Source organism: Pan paniscus, chromosome 13 (assembly GCF_029289425.2).
Source record: "Pan paniscus chromosome 13, NHGRI_mPanPan1-v2.0_pri, whole genome shotgun sequence".
NCBI classification, from domain to species: domain Eukaryota; kingdom Metazoa; phylum Chordata; class Mammalia; order Primates; family Hominidae; genus Pan; species Pan paniscus.
The window spans coordinates 133705291-133732527 of NC_073262.2; the positions used below are offsets into that span (position 1 = coordinate 133705291).

The window sequence follows — 27237 nt, forward strand, 5'->3', positions numbered from 1 at the left end:
GAACCCGGGAGGTGGAGGCTGCAGTGAGCCGAGATCGTACCACTGCACTCCAGCCTGGGCAACCAAGCAACACTCTGTCTCAAAAACCAAAAATAAACAAAATTATTTGGTAACTGTCAGAGGTGCAGCACTGCTCCTCAGGTTATCTCAACACCTTGGAGACCTTGGGCAAGATGGAGAAGAGAAAAAGCAAGTTTAATTAAACCAAAGAATAGAAAATCTGCTGTCCAAATTCCCCACCTAAAATCTGTCGTTGAGCTCTGTTAAAACTGCAAATAAAACTTTGACTTGCTTGTTTGTATAAACTAGCTATTTAGTCTTTATAAAAGAAATACTCAAGATCCATATTTTAAATCTCAGTTCAGTTTGTTCATGCTTTTACCACAAAAGAGGACCTCTGACTGTGTGTGTGAGGGCGTGCATATATGAATACTTTGCCAGTGATGAAACAATTCTGTATTTGTTGTTGCAGGATGCAGTACGGAATTCTGTATGTCATACAGCAACCGTTATAGCAAACTCTTTTATGCACTGTGGGACAACCAGTGACCAGTTTCTTAGGTAAATATGCTTGTTGATTTTCACTTTGGTTCAAAATCTTTTTCTTTTTTTTTTTTTTTTTTTTTTTGGTGCAGTCTTGCTCTGTGGCCCAGGCTGGAGGGCAGTGACGCAATCTCGGCTCACTGCAGCTTCCATCTCCTGGGTTCAGGCGATTCTCCTGCCTCAGCCTCCCAAGTAGCTGGGATTACAGGCGCACGCCACTATGCCTGGCTAATTTTTATATTTTTAGTAGAGACAGGCTTTTGCCATGTTGGCCAGGCTGGTCTTGAACTCCTGACTTCAGGTGATCCGCCCACCATGGCCTCCCAAAGTGCTGGGATTACAGACGTGAGCCACCGCACCCGGCCTAAAATCCTTTTTAACAGACACTGTGTTAACATTGTTGTAGAGATGTTGAGGACTTTCCTTGTTAACCAGTCCTTAATTCTAAATTATATTTTTGCTATTTTATGTATTTTTTGTTGTGTATTTCTACTTGTTTTAAGGTAAAATTAATTCCTTTTATTACTTGGCTTGATTATAGGCTCTTGAAGGAAATATATTAAGCTCTAAAATTTTATATAATTTTGTTTTTATTTATAGTAGAATTACGTATCGTGCATTTTAAAAATCCTTAAAATACTAAGAACAACTTAAGAGTTAAAATAGAATCAGTAGTAACTTGAGATCCACAAAGTAATTTGGAAGGGTTCAAGGTAAAATTTTAATGCTTTTAACCTTAGTGTTAAAAAGCTTTAAGGAATTCATTTGTTTTAACACTAATTAAAATACATCATCTTTTTTTACAGAGATAACTTGGAATGGTTAGCCAGAGCCACTAACTGGGCAAAATTTACTGCTACAGCCAGTTTGGGTGTAATTCATAAGGTAATATATATTGGTCAGTGTATACAGGCATCAGAAAAGAAGTAATTTTTCTGGGGTTAAGAAAAAATAACAGTTTATTAGAATTCATTAACAAGTACACTTTGTTAAGTCAGATAAGTCATTTTGTGGAGAAGGCTGAAGTAAATAAGATACTAAAGTATTTATATGTGTGTTTGTTTTTAATAAAAAGTGGAAATTTGTTTCTATAAAGACTGTATAAGCCATTGAAAGGATAAATTGAAATGTTATTTGCATAGTCTGAGATGGATTTGGGCAAATGTTATAAAACAAAGGGAAAAAATTGAAGCATTTGTGATTTTTTTTTTTTTTTTTCTAACCAGAGTGTAACTGGGTCTCTTTAAAGGCTTGTCCTCTTGTTTGAGTTATACAATTATATGAGAGAGAGCCCCACTACCTCCTTCTCTATTAGCAAGTGAACATTCTGGGGAAAAGGCAGTAATCATAGAAAACATTGTCTTTTTTCTTCTTACTTTCTCTTTTTGATGTCTTTGTTATGACTTACCTTTACAGGGTCATGAAAAAGAAGCATTACAGTTAATGGCAACATACCTTCCCAAGGATACTTCTCCAGGATCAGCCTATCAGGAAGGTGGAGGTCTCTATGCACTAGGTCTTATTCATGCCAATCATGGTGGTGATATAATTGACTATCTGCTTAATCAGCTTAAGAACGCCAGCAATGATGTAAGTATTAAAATGGAAAACTAAATTTCCAAAACTCAAGAATCCAGGATAACACATTTGCCACATTATTTTAGTGACGAGATTTTGTAGAATTTGGGAATACCCAAAACAACTGTTATCTTGGATTTTTTTTTTTTAGGTAATTTCATTTCCTTCTTGATAAGCTAAAATTGTGTTTCTCACTCCTTTAAACCCTGTGTGTATTTGTAAAACATGTTGTTTTCCCACACTTTCATCTTAAAATGTTACAACTACAAGTGACCTTAGTTATCATCTAGTCTAGGCCCTAACATTTTACTGGAAATTAAGGCCTAAAGAAGTTGCAGTCTCTCAGAAGTTAGAATCCTTGCTTGTTTTGATCTTTGATAATTGTTTAAAATGTAAATCTTTTGGAAAAGCTTACTAAGTAGCCCTTTTCTTATTTTAAGGAACCTTAAAATGTAATTTTACACTAACTTCTATATTGGAGTGAGGGCCATCAGGAGAGTAGTTAAGTGAGCCAGAAAACCTTGCCCTCATGCATAAGTGAAAAGATTGAAGCCAGGGCTGGGCACGGTGGCTCACGCCTTTGGAAGGCCGAGGCGGGTGGATCACCTGAAGTGAGGAGTTTGAGACCAGCCTGGCCAACATGGTGAAACCCCATCTCTACTAAAAATACAAAAAATTAGCCAGGCATGGTGGTGGGCACCTGTAATCCCAGCTACTCTGGAGGCTGAGGCAGGAGAATCACTTGAACCTGGGAGGCGGAGGTTGCAGTGAGGCCAAGATGGTGCCACTGCACTCCAGCCTGGGCGACAAGACAGAAACTCCGTCTTAAAAAAAGAAAAAAAAAAGATTGAAGCCAATAGGATGATGTCTCAATTAATAAGCCTCTTAGCCACAAATCGTGTGTGCAGATACACACATTTTTACCTTATTTCCCCTGGTCTCAGGTAAAAACTTTCTTATCAGATAGGGTTTATGGTTACAAAAAAACAAAAACAGCAATAGACAGCATTAAAAACCATTTCTAACTAACTTGAATAAGAAGTTTATTGGAAATAGCTTATATAATTAATAGAAAGGCTGATGAACTAGTTCTCACAAAGGTTAAAGAGCCAGAGCAACACCACAGATGCTAGATAACAGGAACTAATGAAATAGCCTTTTCAGGACCCTACCTTCAGGATGAATGAACTTGAAACATTTTTGGCCATTGGGTTATTCCACTTAAAGACGAAAATTGCAAAGAAGGAGCATTGTATTGCTCTGGCTTGGGTCACACTTTGGCTAGGGGAAGGTGGGAGATTCTTAAATGACAGTCCCACCAGGACTCTAACCAGTGCGGAGGAGTATTACCAAAGGAATGTTGGGATGCTGTCACTAATAGAAGCATGCTGTGCATTCAGAAATGACAGATGACCACTAAAGTTTCCTCTTTCAAATGTGTATATTTCAGAGGTACTCTAACCTCATTTTCAACCGCTTTCTTCACAACCGTGTTCCATTAGATACCTTTTTCTCCTCTGTCTTTAGCCTCTCACTCTGTACTGCCTCCTTTCCCTCAACCCATGAACATACTCTCATCTATCCTAAACAAAATTCTTTTCTTGACATCTCCCTCTTAGTTGTTCAGTCTTTTTCCTCCCCTTCTCATGTAAACCTACTGAAAGAGAGTTGTCCTCTCTGCCCACTTTGTTTTCTCACGTTCACTTCACAACTCACTATTTTTAATTTATTATTATTATTTTTTGAGACAGTTTCTTGCTGTGTTACCCAGGCTGGAGTGCAGTGGCACAATGATGGCTCACTGCAGCTTCAGTTTCCTGGGCTCAGGCCGTTCTCCCACCTCAGCCTCCCGGGTAGCTGGGATCACAGGCATGCACCACCACGCCCAGCTAATTTATGTTTATTTTTTTGTACAGACCGAGTCTCCCTATGTTGCCCAGGCTGGTCTCAAACTTCTGGGCTCAAGTGATCTTCCCACCTCAGCCTCCTAAAGTGCCGGGATTACAAGCATGAGCCACCAGTCCAGCCTCAGCTCACTATTTTTTGGCATCAGCAAATATCATTCTATTAAAAATGAAATTGCTGGGCTGGACACGGTGGCTCACACCTGTAATCCCAGAACTTTGGGAGGCCAAGGTGGGTGGAGCACCTGAGGTCAGGAGTTCCAGACCAGCCTGGCCAACATGGTGAAACCCCATCTCTACTAAAAATACAAAAATTAGGCAGGCGTGGTGGCAGCCACCTGTAATCCCAGCTACTTGAGAGGCTAAGGCAGGAGAATCACTTGAACCCAGGAGGTGGAGTTTGCAGTGAGCCCAGATCGCGCCATTGCACTCCAGCCTGGGCGACAAGAGCGAAACTACGTCTGAAAAAAAAACTGAAATTGCTGAGTTTATCACTGACCTTTTGATTATCACATCCTTTGATCATTCTTACTGAGCCAACCTCTGCATATTTAATGTGAAACTGTATTTTGAAATTAGAATAAAAACTTGTATGTTAAGTACAGTGTACCAAATCAATGGAATCTATGTTTTTTCCTTAGATCGTTAGACACGGTGGCAGTCTGGGCCTTGGTTTGGCAGCCATGGGAACTGCACGTCAAGATGTTTATGATTTGCTAAAAACAAACCTTTATCAGGATGATGCAGTAACAGGTAAGCATTTCTTTCTAAAGCTAACAAGCTTAAGTATTAATTAATGTAAATGTAATTACATTAGTTTTTACCTATATTTTGTAGCCTTTTAAAATTCCGATGGATTTCTCTAGTTGAAGAGGAAGTGAATTTTGCTCCATTTGTCAAAGTTATCTTTTAAAACAAGTTTTGTGATATATAGGCTTTCTAAAATGGTACATCCTGTGTGTCCACTTTCATAACTGACTTTTGCAAATAGGAATTTATTAGGGTGATCTACTTACTCCATACTGCTTGGCAATAATATAGAAAAAATGTTATCTAAATGTCTCCTTTGAAATCACTGTAGGATTTGATGGTACATTCTGTCAAAGTTTAAAAGGAAAACAACCCTAAATATGAATGTGCGAACCCTAAATGTATGAATGTGCTTCCACATAAAGTATCCTTTTTACCAGGTGGTTTAAAAAAATGCTGTCAGAAGCTAATGGTTTTTTTGATAGTTTATGCAAAAAGAGTGCTACTTTCAGTTGGATGTTTTACTGACTTTAAAAACATAACTCTTTGTTAACATTTTACTCGTTACTTGCCAGGGGAAGCAGCTGGCCTGGCCCTAGGTTTGGTTATGTTGGGCTCTAAAAATGCTCAGGCTATTGAGGACATGGTTGGTTATGCACAAGAAACTCAACATGAGAAGATTCTGCGTGGTCTTGCAGTTGGCATTGCTTTAGTAATGTATGGGAGGATGGAAGAGGCTGATGCTCTCATTGAATCTCTCTGTCGTGACAAGGTGAGATCACATACGTCCCTCACTGTCCATTTATCTCCAGCATGTAAAAAACACTTAACTTCACTGGAAATTAACTCTGTTCCCATCAGAACATGTAGGTACACTTATTCATAAAACTTCTGGCAATGTATATGAAGCCTAATAGAATTTAAGAAATAAAAGCACTGATTAGAAAAGGTACATGGGAGTAATTTGAGGATTTTAAATTTTGCTGTAGCTTCAGATTGGTGATACTCATAAGCAGATTCAGCATAGTTCTTTAGGAATTCACGAGTTGATTTCTTTTAGAAATAATAATTTTTGGGCCAGGCGTGGTGGCTCACACCTGTAATCCTAGCATTTTGGGAGGCCGAGGCAGGTGGATCACTTGAGGTCAGGAGTTCAAAACTAGCCTGGCCAACATGGTGAAACCCTGTCTCTACTAAACATAGAAAAAAAATTAGTCAGGCTTGGTGGCGGACACCTGTAATCCCAGCTACCTGGGAGCCTGAGGCATGAGAATTGCTTGAGCCTGGGAGACAGAGGTTACAGTGAGCAGGGATTGAACCACTGCACTCCAGCCTGGGTGACAGAGCAAGACTCCATCTCAAAAATATATATATATATATATTTTTGAATGATTTGATAGTCATTTAATAAGATACAAAGTTTACTTCATTATTCTTTTATCAGAAAACAGTAGCAATCTCTATACTTGTTTATTTGGGTGAGGTTTTTTTTCCATTGCCTTTTGTTTAGTTTTTATAATGGTGTTGTATATGGTGGGTAGTTAGTGGCAGGTAATACTGTCCTCTATAATCAATAAGAACCACTGATATAGTTTATTGATAAAATTATTAATTAATTTGTTCAGTTACCAGCTCCATCTTTCTTCCACTCAGCACTCAGTACCCAGGAATTTAAATAAGGTAAAAATGTAGAATTAGAAGCCAACTTCCTTGCTTGATTGATAAAAGGAAGTGGACTGCCATAGGAGTGGCTGTTGCTGTTGACTTGACTTTATACTTCCTAAAAAGTATGAAGCAGGGCAGGCATATTGCATAGCGTATTGGGAATTAAGAGCAGCTACCTCCTTCTGTATTTATGTGTTTTATTGCCCCATTTATTTCAAAAACTACCAACCACAAAAGAGTTATTGAGCTCATCATTTCCTATCTGAGACCAGCTTACTTGGTGGATGCCACTATGCCTATTAGACTGTAGAAGTTACTCTTTGAAATAAGTTGATGATTAATGTTAAATTATTTTTCTTAGGACCCAATTCTTCGAAGGTCTGGAATGTATACTGTAGCCATGGCTTATTGTGGCTCTGGTAACAACAAAGCAATTCGACGCCTGCTACATGTTGCTGTAAGTACTCTGACCTTTCTTGGGAATGGGGTGGATGGAAAAGCTTGCAGATGGACAATAAGTGTCTAGGTGACTCCAGCATCCACAGCACATGACCACCACCAGTGGTCTTAGGTTGTGATTCTCATTTACTGGACCCAACAGGCCATAACCTAGCACTAGATTCACTTAGCTTTTCAGAAGGATATGGGATGGGATAACAGTCCCATATAAATGGAAGTCCTTAAAGCCATTCAGGTGCAACTTCTAAAATCCTACTGCAAGGAGCACCCTCATTTGTAAGGGATAAGACCTTGTGAGTATGTGTGGCCACCCTAGGATAGAGAAATTCAGTGAAGAACAGGAACCATTTATTTCTTTTTACAGCCAGTAGAGTTAGCTTCCACATACCCCTAATGGGTGCAGTGGCTCATGCCTGTAATCCCAGCTACTCTGGAAAGTGAAGTGGACAGTGAGCTATAATTATGCCACCGCACTCTATCTAGCCTGTGCGACAGGGCAAGACCCTATCTCTAAAAAACAAACAAACAATCCCCCACCCCCACACCCCGGGACCCCTAAGGAACATGATCTATTACAAGAGATGCACTGCACAGGAAAGCCAATGCCCATGTTTTCCAAAAGGCTTTCCACTCATAGTTCTCCTAATCCAAATGTAGTTATCAGCAATAAGTAATATTGCCTGGTCACACAGTGGATATTCCACGTGTCTTAATAGGTTTTTATCATCGTGGTGCTGGGAAAAGGTAAACCAAGGGTACCTTTCTATGCAGAAAGACTTAGAATTATTGTTAACTCCTTTTTCCCAGAGATAATATTTTCCACAGTATTTATTAGTAATTAATAAATAACTTTTTTAGCAGTGCAGTATGTTCTAAATGTTCATATTTTGCAAAAGCCATAATGCAGCTGAAATAGTCTTTTTCTTTTTTCTTTTTAGCGACTTTGAGACAGGGTTTCTCTCTATCACCCAGGCTGGAGCGCAGTAGCACAATCACAGCTCATTGCAGCCTCAAACTGCTGGGCTCAAGTGAGCCTCCTCCTACCTCAGCTTCCCATGTAGCTAGAACTACAGGCACACACCACTGTGCCTGCCTAATTTTTTAACTTTTTGTGGAGACAGGGTCTCGCTGTGTTGCCTAGGCAGATCTCGAACTCCTGGGCTCAAGCAATCCTCCTGTTTTGGCCTCTCAGAAGTGCTAGGATTACAGGTGTGAGCCACTGTGTCTGGCCAGTTGAAACGGTCTTAAGAAGTAGCCCTGGGGCCGGGCATGGTGGCGTACACCAGTAATCCCAGCACTTTGGGAGGCAGTGGTGGGCAGATCACCTCTGGTCAGGAGTTTAAGACTAGCCTGTCCAACGTGGTGAAACCCCATCTCCACAAAAAATAGAAAAATTAGCTGGGCGTGGTGGCACACGCCTGTAGTCCCAGCTACTTGGGAGCCTGCAGCAGGAGAAACACTTGAACCCGGGAGGCAGAGGTTGCAGTGAGCCAAGATTGTGCCACTGCACTCCAGCCTGGGCGACAGAGTGAGACTCTGTCTTAAAAAAAAAAAAAAACAGAGAGAGAGAAAAGTAACCCTGAATCTTAAACTTTATCAAGCTGTGAAGACTTCTAAGCCCCTGAATTGAAATTTTTCAATAACTTTTTCTAAACTGGGGACAGAAATTTATTCTTCAAAAATACATGTGGCCAGGTGCAGCGGCTTATGCCTGTAATCCCAGCACTTTGTAAGGCCAAGGTGGGAGGATCTCCTGAGCCCCAGAAGTTTGAGACCAGACTGGGCAACATAGGGAGACCCTGTCTCTATAAAAATAAAAATACATGTGTCTATTTTTTGAATGTATTCATTTATTGTATATGTTTAGAGGTGTGCAACATAATGTTTTGATATACCTATCAGTAGTGAGGTATACTCTCACTGTTGAATGATGCTGACCTCTCATGTCAGTTTGGTCTAGTGGTAGACTACATGGTATAATATAATCTTAAACTTTTCCCCCTAGGTAAGTGATGTTAATGATGATGTCAGGAGGGCAGCAGTAGAATCACTTGGGTTCATTCTGTTCAGGTAATAACTTCAAACTTCTTATTCTATTTATATTTCATTTTTTTTGGAAATGTAGTAGTCACTACCGAAACTACCAAACAGTAGTTAGTCACTAAACAAAAACTAAATACCTGAGGAGTATATCTGGGTTCAGAGTGAGGACCATTTAATAGCGAGATTAGTACTGTTCATCTGAAAAAGAACAAAGCATATCATGGGATTCTGAGAACCTCTTTTAGAAGTAGTTATTTCTGTTCATTTTTTGGTAGCATTCTGCTTATTCATTTAACTTTTTAAATCCAAATAACACATCCAGTACTCCTCTTCTTGTATATTGGTAGTTCAAATGGATATTATCTCTTACACAGGTTTGTAAAGTTTTTGAAGGTCTTTAGTGAAAGTGAAAGGTAATAGGTTTTGTTTAAATGCCAGAGTGAAAATTTTTAAAGATTATCTTTTACTTGTAGTCATGGAGATGTCCTTGGCAGTATGATATAGTTGTGTTTAAGAAGTCATACTCTTGGCTGGGCGCGGTAGCTCACGCCTGTAATCCCAGCACTTTGGGAGGCCGAGGAAGGCGGATCACGAAGTCAGGAGTTCGAGATCACCCTGACTAACACGGTGAAACCCTGTCTCTACTAAAAATACAAAAAATTAGCCACGCGTGGTGGCACGCACCTGTAATCTCAGCTACTCGGGAGGCTGAGGCAGGAGAATCGCTTGAATCTGGGAGGCAGAAGTTGCAGTGAGCCGAGATCGCGCCACTGCACTCCAGCCTGGGGTGACAGAGTGAGACTCCCTCTCAAAAAAAAAAAAAAGAAGTCACACTCTAAACCTGTCTGCCTGGGTTGACTCCTGACTCAGCTTCTTACTAGCTGAATGACTTTCAGCAAGTTGCTCAACCTCCTTGCGCCTCAGTTTCCTTGTCTTTAAAATGAGTATAATCATAATACCCATCTGAGAAGATGTTTTTGACAAGTGAATTAATATATATATGCAATGCCCTTAGAGTGGTGTCTGGTACTAGTAAGAACTAAGTGTGTATTAATAATGGTAATTGTAGTAGTTGTAGTTGTGGAGTTGGTGGTAGTATTAATAGATGTAATAGTAGTTCTTCCAGTAGTTCATTACTGTCTACTTAGATTCAATCTCAGACATCAGTGTTTCTCTTAGCTAAGATACAAGCATACCTTGTTTTACTGCACTTTGCTTTATTAAGCTTTGCAGATACTACATTTGTTTAAAAATTGAAGGTTTGCGACAACCCTGCATCAAGCAAGTCTATCAAAACCATTTTTCTAACAATGTGTGCTCATTTCATTTCTCTGTGTCACATTTTGGTAATCCTCACAATATTCCAGACTTTTTCGTTATTTTATCTGTTATGGTAATCTGTCATCAGTGATTTTTGATGTTACCATTGTAGTTGTTTTGGGACACCCATGTAAAACAGCAAACTCAATCAATAAATGTGTGTGTTCTGACTGCTCCACACACCGATCATTCCTCCATCTCTCTCCCTCTCCTTGGGACTCCCTATTCCCTGAGACACAATAATATTGAAATTAGGCCAGTTAATAACCCTACATGGCCTCTGAGTGCTTAAGTGAAAGAGAGAGTCCCACATTTCTCACTTTAAATCAAAAACTAGAAATGATAAAGCTTAGTGAGGAAAGCCGAGATAGACCAAAGGTAGGCCTCTTGCATCACAGATAGCCAAGTTGTGAATGCAAAGAAAAAGTTCTTGGAGAAAATTAACAGTGCTACTCCAGTGGACACGCAAATGATAAGGAAGTGCAACAGCCTTATTGCTGATAAGGAAAAAGTTGTAGTGCTCTGGAGAGAAGATCAAAGCAGCCACAACCTTCCCTTAAGCCAAAGCCCAATACAGAGCAAGACGTTAACTCTTCAGTTCTGGAAAGGCTGAGAGAGGTGAGGAAGCTGCAGAAGAAAAGCTTGAAGCTAGCAGAGAGCTTGGTTCATGAAGTTTGGGGAAAGAAGCTGTCTCCATAACATGGAGGTGCAAGGAGAGGCAACAAGTGCTGATGCAGAAGCTGCAGCAAGTTACCCAGAAGATCTAGCTAAGATCATTGATGAAGGTGGCTATCCTAAACAACAGATTTTCCATGTAGACAGAATAGCCTTCTATTTGAAGAAGATGCCATCTAGGACTTTCATAGCCTAGAGAGCAGAAGTCAATTCCTGGTTTCACAGCTTCAGAGGACAGGCTGTTCTTGTCAGAAGCTAATGCAGTGGGTGACTTTAAGTTGAAGCCAATGCTCTTGTATCATTCTGAAAATGCTGGGGCCCTTAAGAATTATGCTAAAGCTGTTCTACGTGTTCTAGAAATGAAACAACAAAGCCTGGATGACAGCATGTATTAGTCAGGGTTCCCTAGAGGGACAGAATTAATAGGATATATATATATTTGGGAGTTTATTAAGTATTAACTTAAACAATCACAAGGTCCCACAATAGGCTTCTGCAAGCTTAAGGAGCAAGGAGAGCCAGTTTGAGTCTCAAAATTAAAGAACTTGGAGTCCAATGTTTGAAGGCAGGAAGCATCCAGCACAGGAGAAGGATGTAGGCTGGGAGGCTAGTCCAGTCTCTCCTTTTCATGTTTTTCTGCCTGCTTTATATTCCCTGAGAGCTGATTAGATTATGCCCACTCAGATTAAGGGTGGATCTGCCTTCCCCAGCCCACTGACTCAAATGTTAATCTCCTTTGGCAGCACCCTCACAGACACACCCAGGATCAATACTTTTCATCCTTCAATCCAGTCAAGTTGACACTCAGTATTAACCATCACACAGCACATCTGTTTATGTGGTATGCTAAATATTTGAAGCCCACTGTTGAGAATTACTGGTCAGAAAAAAGATTCTTTTCAAAATATTACTGTTCATAGACAATGCACTTGGTCCCCCATGGGTTGTGATGGAGTTGTACAAGGAGATTAATGTTATTTTTATGCCTGCTAACACAATAACCATTCTGCAGCCCGTGGATCGAGGAGTAATTTTTTACTTTCAAGTCGTAATTTTTTATTTAAGTCATTTCTTAAGACTATAGCTGCCATAGGCTGGGCGTGGTGGCTCACGCCTGTAATCCCAGCACTTTGGGAAGCCAATGCGGCAGATCACCCAAGGTCAGGAGTTCGAGACCAGCCTGGCCGATGTGGTGAAACCCTGTCTGCGGTGAAACCTTGTCTCTACTAAAAATACAAAAATTAGCTGGACATGGTGGCAGGTGCCTGTAATCCCAGCCACTCAGGAGGCTGAGGCAGGAAAATCATTTGAACCTGGGAGGCGGAGGTTGCAGTGAGCTGAGATCACACCATTGCACTCCATCCTGGGCGACAAAGCAAGACTCCATCTCAAAAAAATAAATAATAAATAAAAAAGACTAGCTGCCATAAAACGTGATTCCTCTGATGGCTCTGGGCAAAGTAAATTGAATACCTTCTGGAAAGCAGTCACCATTCCAGATGCCATAAGAACATTCATGATTCACAGGAGGAAGTCAAAATATCAACATTAGCAGCAGTCTAGAAGAAGTTGATTCCATCCCTCATGGATAACTTTGAGGGGTTCAAGGCTTTAGTGGAAGAAGGAATTGCAGAATTGGTGAAAATAACAAGAGAACTAGAATTAGAAATGGAGTCTGAAGATGTGACTGAATTGCTGCAGTCTCATGATAAAACATCAATGGCTGAGGAGTTGTTTCTTGGGATGAGCAAAGAAAGTAGTTTCTTGATTTGGAATCTACTCCTGAAGATGCTGTCAACATTGTTGAAATGTTAGGTGTAGGAAAAAATAAAAAAGAAGTAATCACTTGTTGGGTCTGACCTGCAGACCCTGGCCGAGTGATAGATGAAAGAAGTTCTCAGACATGGATATCCAGTGAAGGAGTGGGCTAGGGGGCTGCTGGCACTAGGGCCGAAGAGAGTTAGCCGCCTCGATAAGCCAGAGATGCTCGTGTTTATTTAGTACAGATTTAATGAGAAAGGCTTGGAGCAAACACAATTTGTGGGTAATTAAGATTGTCAACCCACCAAATAGAGAGCAGTTCTGCACACGATTGATCACAGATTAGTTTCTGGAGACAAGAGTAAACAAGTTTATCTAGATAAGTTCCTTTACATTCCCTTGTTATGTAACCCTTGCTCTTAAGAGAATTTAACTGCCTTCAGCTAAATCCTCTTGAAGCTTTTGCAAAACCTCCCGGCCTTCCAATAAGGTTTGCATCTTTCCCTATAATTTTTATAACTTTTCCCACCACCCTGACTGATCTCCTACATCTCCCCCTTCCCTTTCTGCTTTTTACATCAGGTTTTGTTAATTGAAGAGTACAGATGTGTGCAGCAGCAGATTTGTTAGGCATAGTGGTTATAACTCGTTTTCCGGCTTTGCATCCTAGAATTAGTAAATAACATAAGACAAACATGAGTATAATCAGTAACATTCTTTTCCAAGCAAGGAGTGACCCCCAGGAGTGGGGGTCTATCCAGGAGAGATGTTATCTCACATCCTTCCATATGGCTGTTTGTTGGGCGTGTAGATCTACGGTGTTTAGGGATTCTAGAATTTTAGTTTTAAGTTGCCTTACGTCTGCTGTTAAATTATCGTATAAGGTTCCCCAGGGGTGTTGTTTCACCTCATCCCAACTATGTATTGATTGATTCCAAGGTAGAGAGGTGACACAGATACACTTATGCTCCCAGTCACAGTTTAAGTGCTGTCGGAATGCCAGCGCATCTTGCTGCTCCCCTGTATATTCTAAGGCAGCCTCAGGGGCTTGCAGGCGTGCAGGAATCTTTTGATCTGTACCCTGCTCTAAGAGAAGTTCATTAGACACATTTTTGGCCAAGTTATCTACAAAGGTAGCTGTTTTTACAGATTCAGTAATAGAGGCCACAGCAATACTAGCAGTTGCTAAGATGACTATGGCTGAGACTATAAAGGTTTTATAAGTGTGCCTATGAATCTTTTGGGTCTGACCTGGGACGGGGCATGTTCTCAGGTGACAAGAGCAGAGGAACCTTGCCAATCACATGTCAAATTGGTAGGAATGCTTCAGATTGTCTCCTTAATACCATGATACTAGTAATATTTAAATTAGATATATTATAATTAGTGATGCATGAGGCAAACCAAACCTGTCCCTGCACTCGGGTCACAAACGTGGAGTTTTGGGGTGTAATGGAAATATTGGTTCCCATAAGGAAAACATATGGATGGGTAGTGCAAATCAGGCACTGATCTGTGTGATTATGAATAAAGGTCACAGTATAGTTGTTACTGGAATTATGGTATGTTCCATACCAGGTGTAAAGGGAGATGCTAAGATGTCCAAGGCACCATAAAGTGTCTTGGGGTGGCATGGACTCTACTTGGGATCTGGGATATCCCGTCCCTCCATCGGCCCAAATTGTAGGGGAATGAGACGTGGCTACAAAACTGTGATTGATGCCACGATGGATGAGGACATCAGTATGGTTGCTCTGCAAGTGTCAGTGGGGGCTCTAGTCTAAGATGTTATAATAGCCTAAATGGAGTCTACGGGCTTGTCCTCCATGACAGACCTCCCAGCCAAAGTGGAATCCATTACTTTCCTGGCTATGTTCTTTAGCACAGGAAGGAATGTTGGGGAAAGTGGCGTTGGTTGCATTGCCCGGTTTGAGGCTATCTGCAACCAAGAATGTTAAGGCATTTCCTTTGCCATGATATAGCCACACTTGAGTTTGGGCAGGTACACAGTAAGGATTGGAACTTTTATAACTAATGCACAGTGGGAGGATAGTGGAGTGATATATAGTGTTACCTGGCATCTTAGTCCAATGTGTGCCATTAATGAGGGACCCCACTGGGGGTAAGTCAATCCCTCCTAGCCAAGCAGTTATGTTATTAGAGGTTGGGAAGGAGGTGTCTGCCCAAGTAACAGGGCAAAAGAAAAGCAGATCTAAGAGATGAGCCCAATAGACAGTAGCAGGTGCAGGTTGCAGGCAGAGTGAGAGATTAAGAAGGGTTAATACCCTACGAGAGTTGCAATGTACAACACAAGGCATAGCAAGGAACAAATTATGTGGAGTGAATGGTGTCTGTGTCTGGAGCAGGATTCGCTCAGCCTCCTGAGTTGTCTTCTTCAGCATCCCCCAGGTAAAGTCCGGGGCTTGTGTCATCCTAGGAAGCCGCGTCGTCCGGGGCTGCGGGTCCTGCAGGGACATTTCCTTCATTTCTGGTACCGGGTTGGGTCCTAGCCACACCATGGTATGATTTGATGTGTCGTGCTAGAATCCAGAGAGGACCTGAGGGGGTGTGAACACAAGCATATCCTCTTTCCCATGTAAGCAAATCATTTGGACCACACCATACATTACTATTTACATTTTTCCATTAAACTGCAGGTTTTATGTCTTGAGAGGTTTTAGCAAAGTGCTTTTCTATGGCTGATTGAAATTTATCATCTAAATTTTAAAAATTAAGGGTAAATAAGGCTTGTGCCAGTAGTGTTGCCAGGTTCTTACCCATATTCCCCCTTTTTTGTTTTTTTGAGCATATTTTTAAGAGTGGAATGGGTACGTTCTACTGTCCTTGGGGGTTATACGAGATGCCTGTGGAATGTTGGATGTTCCACGTGTGACAAAATTGTTGAAATTGTGAGCTTGCATAAGCCAGACCATTATCAGTTTTAATTTTTGTGGGCCGCCCTATAAATGCAAAAGTTAAGAGTAGATGTTTAATAATATATTGGGTGGACTCTCCAGGAAAAGTATGTGCACTAATTAAGTGAGAATTGGCATCAGTGGATACATGTACATATCTTTGTTTTCTAAATTTAGGGATGTGAGTAACATCTGTTTGCCATAACTGATTAGGTTCTAGTCCTCTACGGTTAACACCTGTTGAAGGAGGGGCGGTGCCGTCCTCTAGGGTTAACACGTGTTGAAGGAGGGGAGGTGCCTGTGAGCTGGCAATCTGGGCATTGCAGGATAATTTCTTTAGCTAGCCTTTGGGTGAGTTTAAATTGTTTAGTTAAATTACTCCAATTTTGGTGGAAAAATTGATGCAATTGGGTGGCTTGGTCAAGCAGTGACGTCATAACTTGCAGATCTGCTTGTTCATTGCCATAAGCCAATGGGCCAGGCAGTGAGCTGTGGGCTCCAATATGTGTGATTAGAAACAGGATGTGTACGTTGATCCAGCAATTGCTGAAGTCAAAGAAAAAGTGCACACAGGGTGGGCTCGAGAATGGACTTGAGGGCTGTTTCAAGGTTCTGCAATAAATAAACAGAGTAAGCAGGGTCACTAACAATATTGATGGGCTGAGCAGAAAAAGTTTCCAGTGCCAGTATTAAGGCTCCAACCTTAGCTGTCTGAGTGCTAGTAAATCCAGAATGAGTAAGGGAATTATGTGGTTTCTACCAAATTGCCACTTTTCCATTTTTACCAGAACCGTCAGTAAAAAGCATTAAAGCATTGGGTATGGGGGAGTGAACTACTTTTATAGGCACAACTACAGGAGTATGAGATAAGAACTGAATTAAGTTTGTCAGCAGGAAGGGCATGCTCTATATGGCCTGTATAATCAGAAAGTGCTATTTGCAGGTCTAGAGATAAGGGCAATACTGCTTTGAATTGCTTTTTACTTGAAGGAATTCTGTGACATCAGGGTCATAACCTAGCGACTGATTACATTGTCTGCAGCTTGTATAGTTGACTTTATTAACTAGCTGGATATAGGGAGATAGTGTTTTAGTCCAGGTATGTGAGCAAAAAACCCATTCTAGGAAGCGTAGCCCTGGGGCCATTTGTCCTATTAACCCTGTCGGGGAGTGTTTAGTAGGAAAAACAAACAATTGAACTGAATAGTTTGGGTCTTTGCAATTTAGTTGCCTCTGAGAAATAGCTTGCTCTATTTCCTCAATTCCCCTTTTTGCTGCAGGAGTTAAATACCTGGGAGAGTCTGGGGCTGTATTGCCCTTTAGGATGGAAAACAGGTTTTGCAGCTTATCAGTAGTCATGCCCAAGGTGGGACGAAGCCAATTAATATTGCCCAGTAATTTTTGATAATCATTTAAGGTGTATAAGTTGCTAGTATTTAATTTAACCTTTTGAAGTCTTATTGACCAGGAAATTAGCATGTATCCAAGATATTTCCAAGGAGAGGACATTTGCACATTTTTAGGTGCTATGTTTAAACCTCTTAGCTGTGTATTCTTTACGACAGAGGCATATAAACTTAAATGCCTTTGTTGGGGCTGCTAGTAAAGTATCATCCATAAAATGAATAATCTTGCAAGTAGGAACTTTTTTTCTACTGGGGAGCAAAGCTTGATTGACATGATACTGACACATGGTAGGACTATTTAGCATCCCTTGAGGAAACACTTTCCAATGAAATCACCTAGCTGACCTTTCATTATTGATAGCTGGTATGGTAAATGGAAATTTTTCTCTGTCCTGTTCTGCAAGGGGAATAGTATAAAAGCAGTCTTTTAAGTCAATAACGGCTAAAGGCCAATCTTGAGGAATCGCTGCGGGGGAAGGGAGGCCCTGTTGAGGCCCCATGGGTTGCAAATTAGCATTAATAGCCTGTAAGTCATGCAGAAGTCTCCGTTTGCCAGACCTTTTGGGAATGATGAAAATGGGTGAATTCCGAGGGCTGTTTGACAGTTCTATATGGCCAGCTTTTAATTGCTCCTCAACTAATTCATGGGCTCTTTGTAATTTCTCTCCCTTTAAAGGCCACTGTTCTACCCAAGTTGGATCTTGAGAGAGCCATGTTAAGGGTAGGGGAGGAATAATAACAGTGGCCATTATTAGAAAGAGGTCTGCAGAGTGACCTCAAACCTCTTGTAAATAGGCTAGCGGCTCTGTTCTTTCTAATGCTTTTTCTTATCTCTTTATAAGCTTTAAAATAAATGGGTTCATGTACCTGATTGCCTTGTTGATCTTGCATTACCGGGCAGGCTAAGAGCTCCCCTTCTAATGCTGCTTGCCTAAGACAGAATCCCATAGCTGTAGGATATCCCTTGTCTTTTTTCCAATTTATTGGAGGAGGGGACTCAGGCAAAACCTCCATTTCCTTTTTGTTATTTTTTTCTGTTAATGGCGGGGCTGAGGCAGATGGAGTCGGTAAGGTAGGTGATGGTTCCTCTTCCCTACCCTTTTTAGGCACTTCTGTGTATAGCAGGACCAAAGCAGCCCTGACTAAGGCCCATAACATTAGAGATGTTACTGGGACCCATTGCTCTTCTGCATGATGTTGTTTAAGATTTCTCCCAACTGGTTTCCAGAGCTCTATGTCTAATGTACCTTCTTCGGGGAACCACGGGTTATGGGAAACAACTGTTACATATAAAGTTTCGGTGCCACAAAAGAAATAGCACTCGAATATAAAATTTTCTTTTTAATTCTCAGCAAGGCAAGTTACTTCTATGGAAGGGTGCGCCCTTACAGATGGAGCAGTGGTGAGCGCACACTTGGACAAGGGAGGGGAAAGGGTTCTTATCCCTGACGCACATGGCCCCTGCTGCTGTGTCATTTCCCTATTGGCTAGGGTTAGACCGCACAGGCTAAACTAATTCTGATTGGCTAACTTAAAGAGAATGACGGGGTGAGCACTTTGGCGGGAGTCAGGGCAGAGCAGGTAGCAGGTAATTGGAATGAGTTAGGGTGGAGCAGATGATCGGAATGAGTCAGGGTGGAGTAGGAAATCGAAAAAGGTTGCTTTATGAGGAAGTTAAGTTTAAAAGTAGAAGGCAAAGAATTGAACATACTGACATATTAATTCTTTGAAAACAAATTTAGAACTCATATCTAACAATCCCTCCCCTTGTATTTCCTTACAGCTTTCTTTTCAAACTTTTTTACAAGTCTTGGCTTAGTTGTTTTGCTTGATTTTCCAAAAGAAGAAGCTTCTCTGGGTAAGATGGAGGATAGTTGAGGGAGGTTTTAGTAAGTGCTGTTTTTATGAGCCTCTGCATCAACTTACAGATGCATGGTATGACACAGCACCCAACAAGAATAATTACCTATTACGGCAGTGAGGGAAATAAGAATTGAGGCTATTATTCCTTTCCATTTACTGAACTACTTTTCTAGCCATCCCGTAAAGGGGTCATTTACCCTTGAGTTGCTGGCTAACTCATTGGATAGAGCAGTCAGACCTTGCAGTGCCTTTGTTATACTTCCATTAGGAACAGTGTTGTTTGGGATAAAGGTGCAACATTGAGTTTTAATCATGACACAAACTCCTGCTCTTTCTGCTAATAAATAAGATAGCCTAAGGCTATCTTATTTTCCCAAGCCATCTGACTAGTAGCCCCTAATTGTTCAGCTATTCCTTTAACAGCATCTGTAGTGTTGTTAATAAATCGCTGCTGGTTGTAATAGATGTAGTTTATACAGTCTACATTTTTATTGTCACCCACCAAAATATTGACTCAGATCCTGCAGCTATTTGATTTTGGGTTTTAAATTGATCTAGTATTCCCTGTGGGACTCTAATTGTGTCTAAATAGACGTGAGAGTCGAAAGACCCGTAAGGGGCTTCTCTTGCTTTACAGTGTCTTATTTTTCCTTCCTCTGGTTGATGAAATGCCAGGGTGAAAGGGATAGCCAATTGGACTAAAGCACAAGTGCCACTCCAGTTATTTGGCAGAGTGTCCAGCAAAGGTCCACCACAATACCACCACACATCTGCTTGGGGATGAACAAGGGCTGACTGATTGATAAGCTGTTGAAAATTCTTAAGCTCACTGCATCCCTTCAGGTCTCCAAGGAATGCTAAGTTTCCTCCCTGTCGTGAGAGACATGAAGTGAACTTAGTGTTGGGAGACGAAAGCTGGATGGCCCTCTGGGGCTGACCCGCAGGGTGCCGGACTACTTTCTTCTGCTAGCAAAGCAGTTGCCACTACAGATTAAATGCATTTGGGCCATCCACGGGTTACGGGGTTGAGGATTTTTGATAGGAAAGCTACAGGTTGTAAGTGGCTTCAGTGCTTTCCGGCTACACCCTTGTTTACACTGACAACAAGGTGGTATTGGAGTGTTATAGGGTCACGGAGAAGACCTTCAATTATCAATTATAGGTTTTTAATTTATCCTGGCTTTTAAAGGAATAGGGTACACTGTTTTCTCTTTACTACTTCTATCTCCCTCTCTCTTTGAGTTTCTGTTCTCTCTCTTTCTCTGTCTCTGACTCCCTCTTTGTCTCTCTGTCTCTTTCTCTCTGTCTCTCTCTCTCTGACTCCCTCTTTTTCTGTCTCTTCTTCTCTTTCTCTCTCTGCCTCTCTTTCCCCTTTCTCTTCTCTCTCTCTTTCTCTCTCCCCTCTCTGCTGTTCTTTCCCTGCCTCTGCCAACCACTTATGCTGCTGTTCTCCCCTCTCCTTCCCCTTCCTCTAGGGGAGGGACCAGCGGGAGTAGAGCTTCTCTTTCTTCCCCTGAAAAGAGGATGCCCAAGATGGACATTAACTCGACCCAAGTGTACAACTGAGGTCCTAAGAATTGGTCAATTTGGTCTGCCATTCCGTAAAGGTCATCCAGTAGCGGTTTAAGCGCCTTTTTAAAATTCTGGATTTCTGAACTGGTTAGGGGAGCATTTACAAAGCCAATGGCCCCCCCTTCCTTGTGGTACCTCTTTCAAAGGAAAGAAAGTCGGGGCTGATCTCTTAGGTACAGAGGGAAATGGGAAATTCTGAATATCTTTTTTACATTGTTCTACTTCACACTGGAGTCCTTTTAGAGAGGGGTATTTAGGTTGGGAGGGAACAGGCTGATGGGATGGTAATTCCTAAGAGACAGGGTTATAAGGAGGAAGGATAACGTTGAGTAGAGAGGGAATTTGGAACAGGATCTGAGGCAGCAGTGGCTGTCTGAGTGGAAAGATTGGGGACACTGAACAGTGTTAGATAGTCTAAGAGATCCCATGCGCTGGAATTTTTAGGCATGAGAGCTGGCTCCTCTGACTTTTCATTTTGAGGTACCAGATTGGGTTCTTCCCTATTTGTTTTTAAAGGAAAAAGGAGGGCAGGTCTTTGCCTCCAATAAAGGGCATAGCCTAGTTCTTCCTGAGACACTGGACTTTTACCATTAACATATCGGATTAGAAGCTGACACATTACATCCTCATTCGACCCAAACTTTGGTCAGAAGATTGAGGGTTTGAAGGTGGGTCCCTGAGTCTAAATAAAACAGCAATATTGTTATCATTTGTTGCTTTTTCCTAAGTTTAGTCCTTTCATTATCCTTCCAGTGTTTTATCATGAGACCTAGGGAGCTATCCAGGGGGATATCTTTGTTACCATCTTTATCTCCCTTGCTCCCTGTCTTGCTTGGGGTATTTCCCATCTTGATGGTTTTGGGGTATGGTTCAAGGTTCAATTTCCCTTACTGGAAATTTCTCACCTTTTGGGGTGAGGCTCAATTTCCCCACTGGAAATGTCTTGCCTTTTGGGGTGTGAGGCTCAGTTTCCCCACTGGAAATTTCTGCCTTTTCTACTACTGGAGGTTTGTGTGAGGTTCAATCCCCCGAAATGGGGATGGCTCGCCTCTTTTTAACCTCTAAGCCACCCCGACCAAGGAGTACTTCACTGCCCCCCTCCCCCTTGCGGCTTTCTTACCTTGGTCCTGACCACCAAGGAAATACTTTACTGGCTCCCACGGCTTCTCCTTCCTTGGTCTGTGCACAGAGTCATCGCTGCAGTATGTGAAGATCCTTTAAGCTAGGTTGCTGGCCAGTTTTTTATTTTTTATTTTTTTCTGCATTGCTGAGAGCTCGGTTATTCCTCGCACTGGATGGGTCTTGATTTCTCACCCCTGAGGCCGCCACAAGGGGGTGGGGCAAGCCTCCTCACGAGAGAGAACCAGAGACCATCCCAGGAGGGGAATGCAATCATGGGCGAGCCCCCAAATTGTTACATATAAAGTTTCGGTGCTACAAAAGGAATAGTACTCAAATATAAAATTTTGTTTTTAATTCTCAGCAAGGCAAGTTACTTCTATAGAAGAGTGTGCCCTTACAGATGGAGCAATGGTGAACACACACTTGGACAAGGGAGGGGAAGGGGTTCTTATCCCTGACGCACATGGCCCCTGCTGCTGTGTCATTCCCCTGTTGGCGAGGGTTAGACGCACAGGCAAAACTAATTCTGATTGGCTAATTTAAAGAGAATGATGGGGTGAGTGCTTTGGCAGGAGTCAGGGCAGAGCAGGTGGCAGGTAATTGGAATGAGTTAGGGTGGACCAGGTGATCAGAATGAGTTAGGGTGGAGCAGGTCATTGGAATGAGTCAGCATGGAGCAGGTAATTGGAATGAGTTAGGGTGGAGTAGGTAATCAAAAAAGGTTGCTTTATGAGGAAGTTAAGTTTAAAAGTAGAAGGCAAAGAATTGAACATACTGACACATTAATTATTTGGAAAGAAATTTAGAACTCATATCTAACACAACAGTTTGCATTAGGTCCCTTAATTGAGCCTGCAAAACCAAGGCTCCGCTAGCTTTAAGCAGCTGTTTCAATACTTTTATATACTGTTGCCATTGAGCTGATAACTGTTGTCCCATGATGAAACCTTAGCCTGAACAATTCCCTCAAACTTGGAAATCCACAGTGGGCACCAATGACTTACTGACTGCACAGTTTCTTCACCTTCATTTTCGAGGGTTCCCTCGCAATCCGTTGCATCGTTCCTCACGCGGGGTCACCACCTGCCGAGTCTGTCCTGCAGATTCTGGCCAAGCAATGGATGAAAGAAGTTCTCAGAAATGGATATCCAGTGAAAGAGCAGGCTAGGGGGCTGCCGCCACTAGGGGCTGAAGAGAGTTAGCCACCCCGATAAACCAGAGATGCTTGCACTTGTTTAGCACAGATATAATGAGAAAGGCTTGGAGCAAACACAATTTGTGGGTAATTAACATTGTTGACCCCCAAGTAGAGAGCAGTCCTGCACAGGAGTGATCAAAGGTTAGTTTCTGGAGACAGGAATAAACAAATTTATCTAGATAAGTTCCTTTACATTCCCTTGTTATCTAACCCTTGCTCTTAAGAGAATTTAACTGCCTTTAGCTAAATCCTCTTTTGATGCTTTTGCAAAACCTCCCGGCCTTCCAGAAAGGTTTGCATCTTTCCCTATAATTTTTATAACTTTTCCCACCACCCTGACCGGTCTCCTACAATCACTTCCAAGATTAGGCTGTAGAAAAAAATTAATGAAAAGAAACATAGTTGAAATTACAACAAAGAATTGGGAATATTTAGTAAAGTTAGTTGGTAGAGTAGCAGCAGAGTTAGAGAGGATTGACTACACTTTTGAAAGAAATTCTGTTGTGGGTAGAATAGCATCAAACAGCATCTTATGCTACAGAGAAATCTTTTGTGAAAGGAAAAGCTAATGTGGCAGACTTCATTGTCTTGTTTAAATAAATTGCCACACTCACCCCAGCTTTCAGCAACCACCACCCTGACCAGTCAGAAGCCACCAACGTCAGGAGAAGACATTCTACCAGCATAAAGATGAATATGCACTGAGGGCTCAGATGGTCGGTGGCACTTTTTAGCTATAAAGGTTGTTGGGTTGTTTGTTTTTTAAATACAGAGGGTCTTGCTCTGCTGCCCAGGCTGGAGTGCGGTGGTGTGATCATTGCTCAGAGGCAAACCTGAGCTTAGGGAGCTTGGGTTGAGGCAAAACTGTAGAATAGCAGAGACTACAGGCACTCACCACCATCCCTGGCTAATTTTGGTTTGTTTGTTTTGTGAAGACAGTGTCTCACTGTGTTGCCCAGGCTCATCTTGACCTCTGGCCTTAGGAGATCCTCCTGTTTCCACCTCCCAAAGTGCTGGGATTACAGGCATGAGCCACCCATTGGGTCTGGCTATGTTTTTTAACTGAGGTATATACATTTTTTTGGACATACTGATGTTGCACACTTAATAGGCTATAGTATAGTGTAAACATAACTTTTATATGCCCTGGGAAACCAAAAAGTTCGTGTGACTCACTTTACTGCTATACTCTCTTTATTGTAGTAGTCTAGAACCAAACCCACAATACCTTGAGGTATTTTATTAAAGAATAAAGTTAAAATACAGTTGACCCTTGAACAATACGGGAGTTAGCATCACTGACCCCACAACTCTTACACTGTCGAAAATTCATGTATAACTTTTGACTCCCCCAAAACTTAGCTACTCATAGCCTATTATTGATCAGAAGCCTTATGGATAACATACATAGTCAATTAACATATAATTTTTATGTTATATGTATTATATACTGTATTCTTACAGTAAGGTAAGCTAGAGAAAAGAAAATGTTATTAAGAAAATCGTAAGGAAGAGAAAACACTCGTCTTCACTATTAAGTGCAAGCGGATCATCAGAAAGGTCTTTACCCCGTTGTCTTCACATTGGGTTGGTGGAGGAGGAAGAGGAGAGGTTGGTCTTGCTGTCTCAGTGGTGGAAGAGGTGGAGGAGGTAGAAGGGGAGGCAGAAGAAGTAGGTACACTCAGTGTAACTTTTAGTGAAAAAAAAAATTGCATATTAGTGGGCCCACACAGTTCAAGCCCATATTGTTCAAGGCTCACTGTTATATGGATACTGCCTGTTATAGCTTACTTGTTATATTTGTTATATTTGTTATAGCTTATTTGTTATATTTGTTATAGCTTATTTGTTATGAAATTACACAGTAAGTTGCTAAAGTGCATGTTAGATGAGTCATACCTCTTATGTCCTTTTAAACTTTAGAAGAGATTTTCTACCCCAGGTTCCCTGGGAGTGAATCTTTGTTATAAAAATTGTATGCAAATCCAACACATAATTTCTTGAACATCCATTATGAACTAGGTACAGAGTCTTCTCCATAATATCCCAGATAGGAAGTCATCCATCTACAAACTGTAAAATATTTTTTTCCTATCGTGGATGGAAATGTTGAATAAAACAACAAAACACAGACTCATATAGCATGGTATTTCTTCTTACACCAGTTTTCTTGAATATGATTGTTAATCAAATACTGGTCTTCACTGTGTTATCCTCTAACTCTCATTTTGCCAACTTTTTCATAAAGACTCTAGACAATTTTCACAAAATCCTTATGACATAATATTTACCCAAGTCTACTAGTCTGGCACCTCTAAACGGGTTATGTGACTTATTGGGCCTGATTGTTTCTTAAGTTACACTTTTCATAGAAGTGTCCAGTGTTCTTCGAGGCCTCTTCTGAGATCTGGCAAAACCTATGTGTATTTAGCTATTCTGCATTTTGTCAAAAGATCTGCCACAGACTCCACACTTTGAACTTCTTGAACCTATCTCTTCTTTTCTCTTTTAAAATATTGGAATACTTCATCGTTTACATTCTTTTTGTACTTTGCAGTTTTCTGTTTTTCTTCCAAAATTTGGTTTCATAATTACATACACAAATTTCTTCTATTTCTAGGAGGTGATTCATTTAGCTTTGTGACTGGAACTCATCTAAGGCAACTAGACTCTTTATCTGTTTTGTGTTTGATAGTCTTTCTGTCTAAAAATTATTCTCCTTGAGAGAAAAGATGGAAGCAAAATAAAATTTAATTACTTCTATTTCCTTCCTGTTGTCTTAGCATATCATGTAGCCAAGCTGTGACCCTAACCTTTCCCTATTCTTGCTGTAGAGATTAGACACAATTAAAAAATGAGAAAATGGTCTGTCATGGCCATCCAGAGTGGGTTCTTTGTGTGAATTATCAGAGAACTAGATAATTTCAGTATGGAAAGTATATTCTTCCAGGTATACCCTTAGTATCTCTTGGGTTGTGTAAAGCATCCTACTCATGTTTGACTCTTAGATTGTTTTGTTTCCTGTCAGTTGTTAATGTTTTGTATTGTCAGTGACTTTATATTTTATAACAATATAAATCAGTGGCTTGGTGTTTATATTCTGCCACATAGGAAGTTGACGGTCATATAAAACTGTTTTTCTTCCATTTTTAACCTGATGGTGCTTTGCTCTCTAGTTAACAAAATTCATGTCTGCCCTTTTGTTTCCTGTAGCTAACACAGGTTAAGTTCCCAGTTTCAGCAGCAGATGTCTCCCGTGAGCTGCTTAGGTTTTGCTGAGTTTTTTACTACATAGGATAGTCAAATAAGTTATTTATGTGCTTGCTACTTTTAAGGGACCATTCTTGGTTCTCTTTTCATAAAACGAATCTTTAAGAAGTGGGAACTGGAAAAATTTTGTCTAAAATTTATTTTATAAATGAAAATTAAATATAATTGACCTGTTTAAAGAGCTGGAGTTAAAAATCCTCTCTATGTTCTCTAAGTTTTAGTTTACTGCCATTTCCCTAGAGTGAGAATTTTTTAAAGTAGAAGAAACCAGTATTCACATTTTTTTTAAAGATAAGGAAATTGAATTCCAAAATGTTTAACAAATTTCCCCACTGTCATAAAGCTAAATACTGAGATTCTAAACAGGCTTCATGATAGACCAGTGCTTTCTCCACCTTGCTTTCAGTCAGAGCACCATCTTTTTGAGCGGCTGTGATAAAACAGCTTTATTCTCAATTTTCCTTATTAACTTTAATATTTGAGAAGTGTCTGTCCTATCTCCTAAGACTGGTACATGTTTTCTGAAGTGACATCATTTACTGTCTTAGCATGCTCTCCATCTTTTTTTCCCCCCTTTAGATTTCCCTTTTAAAATGAATTTGTGGACATTTGGTCTTATACCATGTTTTAAGAGTTTATTTCTTCATAATTTTTAAAAACTTCTTTTTAAGTATACTTATTGGATATGAATACTAAAAACATGTTAGTAAACACATATTTGTACTTCAACAACTAAGATAATATTGTCTTTGTGTAAAATTCTTATGTATATTATCTCCTTTATTCTTAGGATAGTCCAGGGTGTTACAGTATTTTATTTCTTCCTTCTGATATTTGTAGATTGTTATTTGTTCATAATGCTTGTAATAAAAGTAAAAAATTAATTTGATAACTATTCTTGCTTAATTGAAATGAACATAGTACATTAATTTTTTATCTAAATAAATGTTCTCTAGTGGAACATCTAATAAATAAGTGATTGTTGGGCCCATTGTTAGTACTTTCGAAGGCAGATTTTATTATTATAACAACTTATGCAGTACTGTTCATGTCATTGACTTCTGAAAACTCATTTGGAAGTGAGTAGAATCTGAATTATTTTAACTTGACACTGGAAAGGAAAATGAAGAAAGTCAAAAGAATTGGTCTTTGTATATCTGTTGAAATTAAGTTTCTATAATGAACAAATTGAT

The 27237-nt window shown here is 40.6% G+C and overlaps 2 protein-coding genes across 3 annotated transcripts in view; one reads left to right on the forward strand and one right to left on the reverse strand.

Annotated features, from left to right (window-relative positions):
* PSMD1 (proteasome 26S subunit, non-ATPase 1) overlaps positions 1-27237 on the forward strand; it is a 115479-nt gene that overhangs the window by 21366 nt on the left and 66876 nt on the right. The window contains exons 10-16 of the mRNA XM_008975340.5: positions 473-561; positions 1350-1428; positions 1960-2133; positions 4667-4778; positions 5351-5547; positions 6802-6897; positions 8905-8969. Of these exons, the coding sequence (XP_008973588.2) occupies positions 473-561; positions 1350-1428; positions 1960-2133; positions 4667-4778; positions 5351-5547; positions 6802-6897; positions 8905-8969 (812 nt within the window). The remainder of the gene's footprint in view (positions 1-472; positions 562-1349; positions 1429-1959; positions 2134-4666; positions 4779-5350; positions 5548-6801; positions 6898-8904; positions 8970-27237) is intronic.
* HTR2B (5-hydroxytryptamine receptor 2B) overlaps positions 14781-27237 on the reverse strand; it is a 38688-nt gene continuing 26231 nt past the window's right edge. Inside the window, exons 7-8 of one of the 2 annotated variants that reach the window (XR_008624606.1) lie at positions 22601-22682; positions 14781-15256 (exon numbers count right to left, since the gene is read on the reverse strand). The gene's annotated coding sequence lies outside the window, so the exon portion shown is untranslated. Of the gene's footprint in view, positions 15257-22600; positions 22683-27040; positions 27156-27237 lie in introns of those variants that run through there. The other variant, XR_008624607.1, reaches the window with a different exon arrangement.